This window comes from Tachysurus vachellii, chromosome 13 (assembly GCF_030014155.1).
Source record: "Tachysurus vachellii isolate PV-2020 chromosome 13, HZAU_Pvac_v1, whole genome shotgun sequence".
NCBI classification, from domain to species: Eukaryota; Metazoa; Chordata; class Actinopteri; order Siluriformes; family Bagridae; genus Tachysurus; species Tachysurus vachellii.
Genome location: NC_083472.1, coordinates 25,513,969 through 25,526,468, shown reverse-complemented (window position 1 = coordinate 25,526,468; position 12,500 = coordinate 25,513,969). Strand labels below are relative to the sequence as shown.

General features: G+C 37.9%; 2 protein-coding genes across 5 annotated transcripts in view; both read left to right on the top strand.

Annotated features, from left to right (window-relative positions):
* rnf130 (ring finger protein 130) overlaps positions 1 to 9,073 on the top strand; it is a 36,677-nt gene extending 27,604 nt beyond the window's left edge. The window contains exons 7-10 of one of the 2 annotated variants that reach the window (XM_060884555.1): positions 3,092 to 3,188; positions 4,292 to 4,508; positions 5,655 to 5,751; positions 6,316 to 7,445. In XM_060884555.1, coding sequence (XP_060740538.1) covers positions 3,092 to 3,188; positions 4,292 to 4,508; positions 5,655 to 5,751; positions 6,316 to 6,331 — 427 coding nt within the window. In that variant the 3' untranslated portion in view covers positions 6,332 to 7,445. Of the gene's footprint in view, positions 1 to 3,091; positions 3,189 to 4,291; positions 4,509 to 5,654; positions 5,752 to 6,315; positions 7,446 to 8,465 lie in introns of those variants that run through there. The other variant, XM_060884556.1, reaches the window with a different exon arrangement.
* Positions 9,074 to 11,061: 1,988 nt separating this feature from the next.
* ctso (cathepsin O) overlaps positions 11,062 to 12,500 on the top strand; it is a 29,319-nt gene continuing 27,880 nt past the window's right edge. For 2 of the 3 annotated variants that reach the window (XR_009649353.1, XM_060884687.1), the window contains exons 1-4: positions 11,084 to 11,312; positions 11,897 to 11,999; positions 12,131 to 12,246; positions 12,340 to 12,500. The exon at positions 12,340 to 12,500 is cut by the window's right edge and continues 7 nt beyond it. Coding sequence is in view for 2 of the 3 variants with exons in the window: in XM_060884687.1 (XP_060740670.1) it covers positions 11,163 to 11,312; positions 11,897 to 11,999; positions 12,131 to 12,246; positions 12,340 to 12,500 (530 nt within the window). In the remaining variant the exon portion in view is untranslated. Of the gene's footprint in view, positions 11,313 to 11,896; positions 12,000 to 12,130; positions 12,247 to 12,339 lie in introns of all 3 variants that reach the window. The other variant, XM_060884688.1, reaches the window with a different exon arrangement.

Sequence of the window (12,500 nt, the reverse complement as noted above, 5' to 3'; positions counted from 1 at the left end):
CACCTCACTGTAATACTCTACACACCTCACTGTAAAACTCTACACACTTCACTGTAAAACTCTACACACACCTCACTGTAAAACTCTACACACTTCACTGTAAAACTCTACACACACTTCACTGTAAAACTCTACACACACATCACTGTAACACTCTACACACCTCACTGTAATACTCTACACACCTCACTGTAAAACTCTACACACACTTCACTGTAAAACTCTACACACACATCACTGTAAAACTCTACACACACCTCACTGTAACACTCTACACACCTCACTGTAATACTCTACACACCTCACTGTAAAACTCTACACACACATCACTGTAAAACTCTACACACACCTCACTGTAATACTCTACACACCTCACTGTAAAACTCTACACACTTCACTGTAAAACTCTACACATACCTCACTGTAATACTCTACACACCTCACTGTAAAACTCTACACACTTCACTGTAAAACTCTACACACACCTCACTGTAAAACTCTACACACTTCACTGTAAAACTCTACACACACTTCACTGTAAAACTCTACACACACATCACTGTAACACTCTACACACCTCACTGTAATACTCTACACACCTCACTGTAAAACTCTACACACACTTCACTGTAAAACTCTACACACACATCACTGTAAAACTCTACACACACCTCACTGTAACACTCTACACACCTCACTGTAATACTCTACACACCTCACTGTAAAACTCTACACACACATCACTGTAAAACTCTACACACCTCACTGTAAAACTCTACACACTTCACTGTAAAACTCTACACATACCTCACTGTAATACTCTACACACCTCACTGTAAAACTCTACACACATCACTGTAAAACTCTACACATACCTCACTGTAATACTCTACACACCTCACTGTAAAACTCTACACACACATCACTGTAAAACTCTACACACTTCACTGTAAAACTCTACACACACCTCACTGTAAAACTCTACACACACCTCACTGTAAAACTCTACACACTTCACTGTAAAACTCTACACACACCTCACTGTAAAACCCTACACACAACTCACTGTAAAACCCTACACACACCTCACTGTAAAACTCTACACACAACTCACTGTAAAACTCTACACACACATCACTGTAAAACTCTACACACACCTCACTGTAAAACTCTACACACACATCACTGTAAAACTCTACACACACATCACTGTAAAACCCTACACACACATCACTGTGAGGTGTGTCACTACTCTGCCATGGCATTTGTCACCTTATCTGGATTTTATTGTACTGTGTTTAAAGATGATAGAAAACATTTCATGTCTCATGCTAACAGATAAACAGCTAGCAGGCTAATCACATTATCACTTCCTCTGGAAACATTGTGGAAACCTGGATAAATATACATAGATTTGGTTCATGGTGTCAGTGAGAAATTAGTTTTTTTCTTACTTCCTTACATTTAGATTTAAAATATAAATTTTGTATATATCTTAATTTTTCCTTTATTGTTGTTCCACATCTCCTCAGTGCTGATCAATAGGCCAGAGCCGAGCTAATGCACATCACTTAACCCAGTCAGAGCCATTCAATTTATGTTCTTCTGTGATTCACTTTATGGGTGTGTGTGTGTGTGTGTGTGTGTGTGTGTGTGTGTGTGTGTGTGTGTGTGTGTGTGTGTGTGTGTGTGTGTTCGATATGAGCTGCCATTTTTCTTCATTATGATGATGTGAACAACATGCATGTCAGTCTATATACAGATAAAGACAGATAGCTTATCTCAAGTAGCGGTCACACACACTCACACACACTCACACACACTCATACACACACACACACACACTATTCACTATTTCACTATTTACATACTACTGCAAATATCTATATATCTAACATGATATTTGTGTTTACACAACTGTCACTGTATGCATGCTTGTGTGTGTGTATGTGTGCTTGTGTGTGTGTGTGTGTGTGTGTGTGTGTGTGTGTGTGTGTTTGTGTGCCCTAAACACACTCATCACTAATTCATGCCTCTCTCATCGTACGCTCCACCACAGAAAATAAATGAGCAGTTTTTCTTATTGGATCATGTTAACTCTGAAGCTTTACTGCAGTAAAACATAAATCTGAAGCAGGAAGAAAATATTTACAGTTTGTCAGGATTGATTTATACAGTGTGTGTGTGTCTGTATGTGACTGTATGATTGAATAAAAAGTCTCTAATCAGGTGACTGTTGAACAAGACTGACTGAAACATAACAAGCTCCATAGGATAAAATGCTGATTTCTCTGGGCTCTTTCTCAGGAACACAGCAGCTGAGGTCATGTGGAAGTTACTGAAGAGCTTTAATGGTTAGAACGATGCACACGTCAGTTGTAGAGCTCTGGAGCTGTCAGTAAAATAGCGGCCGGATCTCCAGGAGACTCAGTCACACTTCTGTAAAGCTGAAGGAGAACAAAGCTTGGAGCTTTAACGTTCCTCAGCTTGCTGTAGAGACTCTGTGATGCTTCTGCACTGATGGAGTTGATGTGTGGTTGTTTATCTACATGACTGTGACTGGTGAAACTCTACCTGATATCACGTTCAGGCTGATCCGACATTTCCCCCGTCACTGATGATTAATCCTGTAACTCTGGAATCACACGATTCCTCCAGCGTGTTGAATAAAGAGTCTGAGCTGCAGCTGTAATTAACATTGCAGTCCTGTATAAAGAGGCATTGTAGTAATGGTGTTTGAGGTGAGCCAGTGTTTAGTGGGTGATGATGAGAGACTGAGGCCTGCTGTTAGAACATCAGAGATCCAGTTGCGTATGGAATTACACAGAGCTGAGTGCCATAGTGAGATAATCAGATTAAAGCAGAGCTGCAGTCTACAAATAAATATTCGTGCAAAAGAATTCGTTTCTGTTGTCTAAGTGTTCAAGATATCAGGAGGAGCTTGTAGAGCTCTAGATATCAGGAGGAGGAGCTTGTAGACCTCTAGATATCAGGAGGAGGAGCTTGTAGACCTCTAGATATCAGGAGGAGGAGCTTGTAGATCTCAGAAGCGCATCATGATTGAGTCTTTTTTGTCTTTTCTGTTCTTCAGACATGTTTTCCATAAGATGTGTGTGGATCCATGGCTGAACGAACACTGCACCTGCCCCATGTGTAAACTCAACATCCTCAAAGCTCTGGGCATCATGGTGAGTACACACACACGCACACACACACACACACACACACACACACACACACACACACACACATAAGAAAAAAGTACTGTATATACAATGCAAAAAAAGTATCAGTATGTAAAGTTTCTGGTTTATTGTGATGTTTATTTAGTTTCAGTAATTTTATAAAGATGACTGAAACACCTCATGTTCATAAATAAATAAATAAATAAATAAATAAATGTAGAATAACAAGATTTAGTGCTGAATGTGTTACAGGGTGTGTACTACTGACCCATAAACACTACACAACACATTAAACTCTACCGCCCTCCAGTGGACACTCTAAAAAATATCATAAATCAATTAAATCTGCAAATATTACATGGTTTATGTCAGAAATGTTGACTAATGACTAGGATATAATAATATTCTGTTTATGATCATGTTTCTACTTCACTCTCAAACAATACAGTAACAAGAGCTGTTTATAATTATTCAGTTGATCAGGTTTTTCTTTACATAGTGGATTTTTTACATTTCTGTAGACAAGCTATTAGATAATAAACACAAGTACTGGATATTTACTGAGGACTGAATGACGTCACATTCTGTTTATGATTCAGTTTTTACCCTTTTGCCCTCTAGTGGTGAAATGACCCACTGCAGCTGAGAGATTCCTGTTGTGTGTTTATTAGAGACCTGAACATCAGTTAAAGACTCTAAGAGATTTTTTTTTCCATGTTGAAGTTGTAGTTTATTGTGTTTTCTGGACTGCCATAAAAATAAAACAAAAACAGTTTAACATCAGTTAACAAAAAGTTTTTCAATAAATAAATCACACATCAGTGGTGAAGATATAAATCCTAATGTTCTCTAAATATGTCTTTATGGTATATCAATAATATACAGAAACAAGAAACATGAACCAGGGTGTCAGAGCATAATAAACACTTTATACTACACACTGTACTATTTATTTATTTGTTTATTTATCAGTTTTATACATCATTTCATTACATTTAATTTGATGGGATTCTAACTTTTGCACTTCTTGCACTGTGTGTGTGTCTGTGTGTTCTTGTGTGTGTTTGTGTGTGTGTGTGTGTGTATTTGTGTGTGCATGTTACCAGCCCAACCTGCAGTGTGTAGATAACGTGGGGTTTGACATGGAGCGGATGACGCGTACTCACTCCTCCAGCCAGCGGGTGGCGCTGATGGATGTGTCGTCTGAGACGAGTGTCAGTGTGGAGCCCCTCACACGCTCCGGCTCATCTCAGCTGCTGTCCGATTCAGAGCTCACACACACGCACACACACCGCACTGGGGAGATTAACATCGCCGTCACCAGTAAGATACACCTCATTCTTCATCATCATCATCATAAGTGATGCTCAGATCTCATTTCTGATGATCAGATTATTTTTTTCACTTTCACATGTTTAAAAAAACACAAACTGATTAAATCAAATTATTTTATTGATTAATTATTAATTATTAGAGTTTAATTATTTTTATGTAATGTGTTCATTTAGTGCATTCATCATCTTTCCAATTTTACATTTTCTCTTCCTTCCTTATTTTTCTCTTGCTCTCTCTCTCGCACACACACACACAAACACACACACAAACACACACACACAAACACACACACTCACACACACACACACACACAAACACACACACAAACACACACACACTCACACACACACAAACACACACACACACTTACTCACACAAACACACACACAAACACACACTCACACACAAACACACACACAAACACACACACACACAAACACACACACAAACACACACACACACAAACACACACACACTCACACACAAACACACACACACACACACACACAAACACACACATACACACACACACACACACACACAGCATGCAGAGACACTTTTCTGTGCTTTTCTATTGTCCTTCACTAATATGTCTGTTCTTCATGAACGCCGTCACATTTTGTTCTTCAGTGGCGACAGTTTCTATATTTGCTGAACATCAAACTGACGATTCCTTGTGAAACGATTGAAATCTTTTAGCCAATGTTGGAGGCGGGGCTTGTTGGGCTGCATGTGGGCTAAGCACAAGGACACTGGATTTCTTGTGGGCGTGTTTGTGGGCGGGGTGGACGGTCAAGGTTCTGCCTCAGAACGTCTCTGATTGGCTGAAGCGCGGTTACTTAACTGTACATTCTGTACAACATTTGTAACAAACTCACACACTGCTGTTAAACCTTTCATGCACTCACAATGAGGTACACTATTGTGCACTAATTGTCTTCTCTGATTGGCTGTTGGAGCTGCTTTGTGATTGGTGGACTGTTTCCTGCTCCAACAGTTCACGCTTTCTCTCCTTTCTGCAATTTATCTGCTTTTCCTTCTCACTTTATCTCTGCTTCGATGTCCGGGCCCTTTCTCCACTCAAGACCCCGCCCACTCCCAAAGTGACCCCGCCTCCTTTTACTCTGTTAACAGAAGAGTGGTTTATTGTGGGCAGCTTCGCCGTCCTCAGTGTTTTAACGCTATGCTACATGATCATCAGAGCCACCGGAAACAACTACGACAACACAGTGTGAGTACAGCTTTAAATGATCTTTAATTAAACTCTGTTTTTATCTTAAAGAAGGATTTCACCTGCTCAAAGTAAACAGAAGCGTAAAAGGGAAACAGAAAGGTCCAGTTCAGTCAGGATTGTCACGTTAGACATCAACTAAGATGAAGAGAAAACAGATGTTTACACTTAAGTACTTATTACTGAACAGCAAACTTAAAGCGGTGATGTGTGACATTTAGTGTCCCCATGACGCCCCACATGGGGTAATTAATATTTACAGAAAAGGGGGAGGATTTAAGAGCAACTGTGAGGAAATGATATAAAACTACAGAATGAGAGATGACAGAAGTTTCGATGTTGTACTGATGTGTTTGTTTCGTATCAGATGACTAATGCGTTTTTTGCAAATCCTTACAGAACTCTGTGATGTAAAACTTGTAAAAGTGTCTGAAAGATTTTAAATGTGATTCACGCTTTCACTCGTGGTTTTGTGTCATCAGTCATCAGTGTTATTGTAGTGTAGAAGAACTTGTGCACTTTATTAATAATTCATTTAATCCGTAGTGTTTCTCTCTGTTTCAGATCGGACCTGGCGTGAAGGCGCACATTGGATTTCCACGTTAAATTAGTTCATGTGGGATTTTCTTCAGAGTGGCGGCTTTTCTGATTTATTAATGAACTTTTACTTCCTGTTTCTGAAGCTGTTTGTTTTTTTGCTTTTGAGAATTTGTCATAAAATTTCAGTCTGTTTAAAACAGTTTAAAACTGTCCCCACAACCTATAACTACAACCTATAAACTATAAATAAAGCAATCAAAATAAAATAAAGTAAAACCATCATCCAAATAAGAACCAGAGTCACACTAATGATCAGACTTTATTTTAAATTTAGTATTTAAATAAACCAGAAGATTATGGAGTAATTATTCAGCTTAAAAGGGGTTTGTGCAAATCTGGCAAATAAATGAAAATATACATAATGTACAGTGTTATTTAAACCACAGCAGTGTTATAGGCCCAGTGAGGTGATGTACACACACACACACACACACACACACACAGTAAAAGTGTTCTGTGTATTAAATCTGCTCACACGTGATGACTGAAATGGTTTCTGTTGAAGATAAATACAACATTCCGCGTCTCGACTCTTCAGCTCCGATGCTTCGTGCACTGGATTAAACACCGTGTCAGTATTGGGTTATTAATATTAATTCCCTCTTTATTATTTATTGTAATTAATTTCTAGTCATGAATGTGTTTATGTTTAATAGAGAAGCTGCAGCTCTGAGTGAGAAGCTCAGCCGAGTTTATTTAAACTGCACTGTTTTCATTTTTATAGCATTTCTTCTTTTGTACTGATTTATGTCTGTTCTTTATTTTTCAGTTTAGAATAAATCAACTTTGAAATCATTGGAATAAGTGATGTTATAAAACCAGCAGCAAGGAGCAGTAAAGGGCTTCTTAGCTCCTGAACTTCTGTGGCTTTCAGTCTGTTTTTCTGTGAAGTTTTTTTCTGTTTTTCTCTTTAAATGTAAGCCCTCAATTAACTTAATACATATATTTGTTTATGTCAGGTGAAATATATATACACACACACACACACACACACACACACACACACACACACACACACACACCTTCATCTCTCTCTGAGGTGTTTTCTGTTAGACTGATTTGCACTATTGAAATAAATCGTCTTTAAAACCTCGTGTCTGATGAGTGAACTTTATTTTGTCTCTTCTTTACAAAGTGAAAGTTTTAGCCATGTGAATTTCTCTCCTGGATCAATAAACATCTGCACATCTACTATCAGCAAACAGAGAGATCTGTCAGCCCTTCATGCAAAATTACACACTTTAATTATTCTTTATATAGCAGTGTGAATTATTTGGAGATCAGTTCCTGTTTAAACATCAAGTTCTAAATGTGATGAAAATTCACGTTTTCTATAAATAACGAAAATTCATAAATAAGCATTTTTGTGTAAACTGTTAATGACATTTCTGAATCCTACAAAGAAATTCAGTTTTTTTTTTCATATTCAAAACTCTTGCTTATGCCCCGCCCTCATGGCTTAAAGGAGGCAGCACTTTGGCCACGCCCCTTAAAATGATGTGTTTCTATGTTCTGGTCAAACATCAAAGACATAAAAACATCATTCAGCTACAAATGTGTGATTGAGTTATTATTATTATTATTATTATTATTATTATTATTATTATTATTATTATTATTGTTGTTGTTTTTATTATTATTAGTAGTGTTTTGTTATTATTGTTGCTTTTATTATGATGATTATTATTATTATTATTATTACTATTACTATTATTATTGTTATTATCATTATTGTTGTTATAATTATTGTTGCTTTTATTATTATTATATTATTATTATTACAGTATTATTGTTATTGCTGTTATTTTTGTTATTATTATTATTATCATCATCATCATCATTATTTTTGTTGTTGTTCTGTTTAATATTTGATTGAATCATAATTTGTGATTGATGATTCTTTAATGTTTCTGATGACAAACATAACGTTAATTAGTTGTAGAATTTCTGGTATTTGGTACATTTTTACTCTTTATGATCTCATATAACTTTATTTTATCATTAATTTTTTCAACTTTTTATTCATGTCCTCTTTGTGAGACTGAGTGTGTTGATTTAAAACACATTATTTTTATTTATGGACTTAACACTTTTTTGCGTCTCTCCTCTGGCAGGTGGCCATTTCTTCGGCCGTAACTCTGGATCTCCACGTAGCGTGGTGTGTGAGATGGAGCTGCCCGACATTCAGACGTCTTTGGACATGTTTGACGAGAACAAATCATGAGAACACGCTTCACGTTGACCGTTGACCCATTTGCCCAGCCCCTAACCCCTGCACGAGGGGACTGACGTGTTTTCCCGTGCCAGTGAAAGCCAAAGCTCCGTTTCTCGAGGAATTTCAGGACTCTCGCTTTACAGAGAGTTTGTTTTATTTGACTTTTGTGGCTGAACTCGGTCCGTGTTTGTCAATTAAAAATTGTCTTTAGCTCCATGGCGGAGTTTCGGATGGACAATCGTGACTGACGGATGACATTTAACCCTTTGAGAAACGATTTCCGGCTGACTTTAAGACTCAGGTCGTGTCCCAAACGCTACAGTCCAGTAGAAGTGTTCTCACTGGATCGCTAGCATTGAGAACAGCACAGCTAGCTAATATTCCGCTTGCTAATCATCTTATTAGCAAGTAGTGTATGCAACAGATTTGACCACTAGCTATGTTTCAGATAACGTAGCTTTAATTTCACACTTCACTACAATCACAGAAAAAAAAAAAATCTTATTAACAGTTTAATATCTAGCTGCAGGAAATTTCACCAAATCCTACGTGTAAAAAACAACAAGCGGTTTTCATGTTTCTGCTCAATAACCCGTGGATAACATTATATTTAGGTGAAATATCTCATTAGCGAAGCTATTTAGATAATGTTAGCAAGTCGATCTGCAACACAAAAACAGGTTTCAAAAGAAACTTAAACGTGTACACAGGAAGGTACAGAGCATCAGTAAGCGATTAGCCAGCTAGCTAAATGGAACTGCTACTAACATTAAATAACTTTTAGTTCATTTTTACAGACTTGCTGAACTCAGCTAATCAGACTGTTTATTGTGTGAACTTTAGAGCACTGAGAGATTTTACTCTCAATTTAAATACAACTAAATCAGCTTCATATGTCAGTAAGCTCTCTTGGACCCTTTCTGTCAACGCTGGAATGATTTTCTCTTATAAACTGTTCTGTGAATGTGAGAATGAAGAACAAAGCTAAACTGAATTTGCTTCTAAATTCTAAATATGTTAACAGACTTGCAAAGCATTTTCATTTTTCATCCTGCATTTAATAATTAGCCCATTTAGCCTTCATTAGCCTTCAACTTCCAGGTTTCACATCATCATCTTTCTCTGCTCATTTACATACAGGTTGTGGTTGGTGGAGTTTACCTTGTGACATCACAGTGCTCTTACAGATGTAGCTCTGCTCACAAATCAGTTTCATAACGAAGTTCCGAGAAAGTTTCTGTTTTAACTGAATTGAAAGAAATAGGGAAAAAACTTCTAGACGATTCTTAACGAGACTGCATTAGTGATGTTGGTTGTCATGGTAACCCAGGCTAACTAGCAGTTCAAAGGCTAACGTTCCAGTACGAACACCAGAGAGGCCGGAATATTAGCGTTTGGGACAAAGCCGGACGATCTCCTGAACCTCTTCCTCTTTATGAGCTCAATGTAGCTTCAAACCACACAAACTCCAGATGATCAGTGTTACTTCAGTCTGTAAACAGTATTTAAACCTGTAACTAACAACACGCCTGGTACGATTCAGTACTAATAATCTATATATACAAACTATATATGAATATATCCAGTATTCGCATATATACACATCATTTATACTTATATATCTCTGTCAGTGACCTCGTAGCACCGTGTGTGTGTGTGTGTGCGTGTGTGTTGTGTGTGTGTGTGTGTGTGCGTGTGTGTTGTGTGTGTGTGTGTGTGTGTGTGTGGCCGGGCTACAAGTTCTCATGTCTCATTGTTTTCTCGTTTTTTTGTATTTGGAGGTGAAATATTTTTCATTCTGGGTGACTATTATTATTTATTTCAGATTTCAGGCTATGAGCAGGTGTGATGAGTAATATTGGTGACTTGATGATGATGATGATGATGATGATGATGATGATGATGATGATGATGGACCTTCTGTGTTACTTTCTGCTTCATTAAACGTGTCATAATTGCATCCATGGTTCATTTTCTGCATATAAACCTTATGCTAGTTAATTAATGTTTGGTACAAATAGCTTATTGTCAGTGGGGGAAATGATGCACATGCTGTAAGTTATAACTATAATGGCAAAAAATGTTAAAGGTTTTAAAACTCACACGTGACTGTTTAATAAAATTGTAATGATAATGTTAAACACACACACACACACACACACACACACACACACACACATCATGACTTGTCGGTCAGTTTAAAGTGCAGCCCACGTGCTTCCCTTTCCAACATGACTTCTCTCATTTCTCCGAATGTTTGACCTGCTGCTTTATGAGATCATCTTCAGGACATCTTTAACTTTGTCATTAAACTTTCTGTTTATTTCCCACGCGCTCGTTTGAGGATTTTTTTTAATAACTTTCAGCAGTCCGTCAGCGCCCTCTGGTTGTTACGGTGACGTCAGTGACTGTTCTCGAAGCCGGTTGGTTGTGGACAAGTTTGTGCAGTCAGTTCTAACCAATCAGAGGGAAGAAGGCGGGACTTATTTATCGAATCTGATATAGAATGTGGAGAAAGAGAAAGAAGAAAAAGCGGAAACGGAAACAGCGGAGTTTTTAATGTCGATCTTTATTAATCTTTATTAATCCTGTAAAAATGAAGTGCAGTGATTTTTATAGCGTGTTTTTATCCTACAGTTTAGTGTGTAATGTGTCGTGTGGCGCTGTGACGGTCAGGACTGGGGGCAGTTTAATACACTTTAATCAGAGTAAAGCGGATTATTTACTGCCTTGGGTCAAGTTAAAAGTATGTAAACAAACTAACACTGTCATTAACACTGTCATTAACACCGTCACCGACATTAACACAGACATTAACACCGACATAAACACTGTCATTAACACTGTCATTAATACCGACATTAACACCGACATAAACACTGACATTAACACCGTCACCGACATTAACACTCATTAATACCGACATTAACACCGACATAAACACTCATTAATACCGACATTAACACCGACATAAACACTGACATTAACACCGTCACCGACATTAACACTGTCATTAATACCGACATTAACACCAACACCATCATTAACACTATCATTAACATTAACACAGTCATTAACACAGAACCTCACTAAGAGAATTAGATCACAGTGTTTGTAAACTGTTCATAATTTTTACTGCACTTTATTCGGTGTTTTATCTTTAATTGTCTTTTTTTTGATGAACGTTTATTATAGAAATAATGATAATGATTAAAAGGTTTTATTTAACAGTTGTGTTGTATCATCTCTGTAATTAACACCGTCATTAACACTGTCATTAACACCGATCTACGGACATTGATATAAAATATTATTTCTATTTTAAATCAGAACGCCATGAAGCTCCAGGTTTTACTGAACTCACAGAGTTCCAGGGTTTCTGCTGTTTATGGTGTTCATCACTTTCCCCTCGTCTCGAATCAGCAGATTAAAGGTGATGTAATAAACCTAACAGACGTTTCTGAGACTTTTTCACATTCAAACTGTTTTTCCAGAGAAATATAAATCTGTGTTTCATTAGAATCACTTTTCTCTGCTGTTTGTTTTGTTGTGTGTTTTTCCCAGTAAGGGTTCCCAGGTTCAGTGTTTTACACCACGGCCCCCGCAGAGTGGCTCCTTATCCTCAGAAGTTTGACTGGAGAGAGCGAGGAGCAGTCGGTCCTGTTCACAATCAGAGATCGGTTAGTGATGTCCAGTACTGTCAGTGTACAGAGGGAATGACTTTGGGTGTTTATTGTGTGTGTGTGTGTGTGTGTGTGTGTGCCGGAGGGCAGTGTGGAGGATGCTGGGCCTTCAGCGTGGTGTCTGCAGTCGAGTCGGTCCAAGTGAAAGATGGAGGAACGTTTCAGGAGCTCAGCGTCCAGCAGGTTATAGACTGTGCGTATTATAGTAAGGGATGTGATGGCGGGTCACCTGTCAGTGCGCTGGAGTGGCT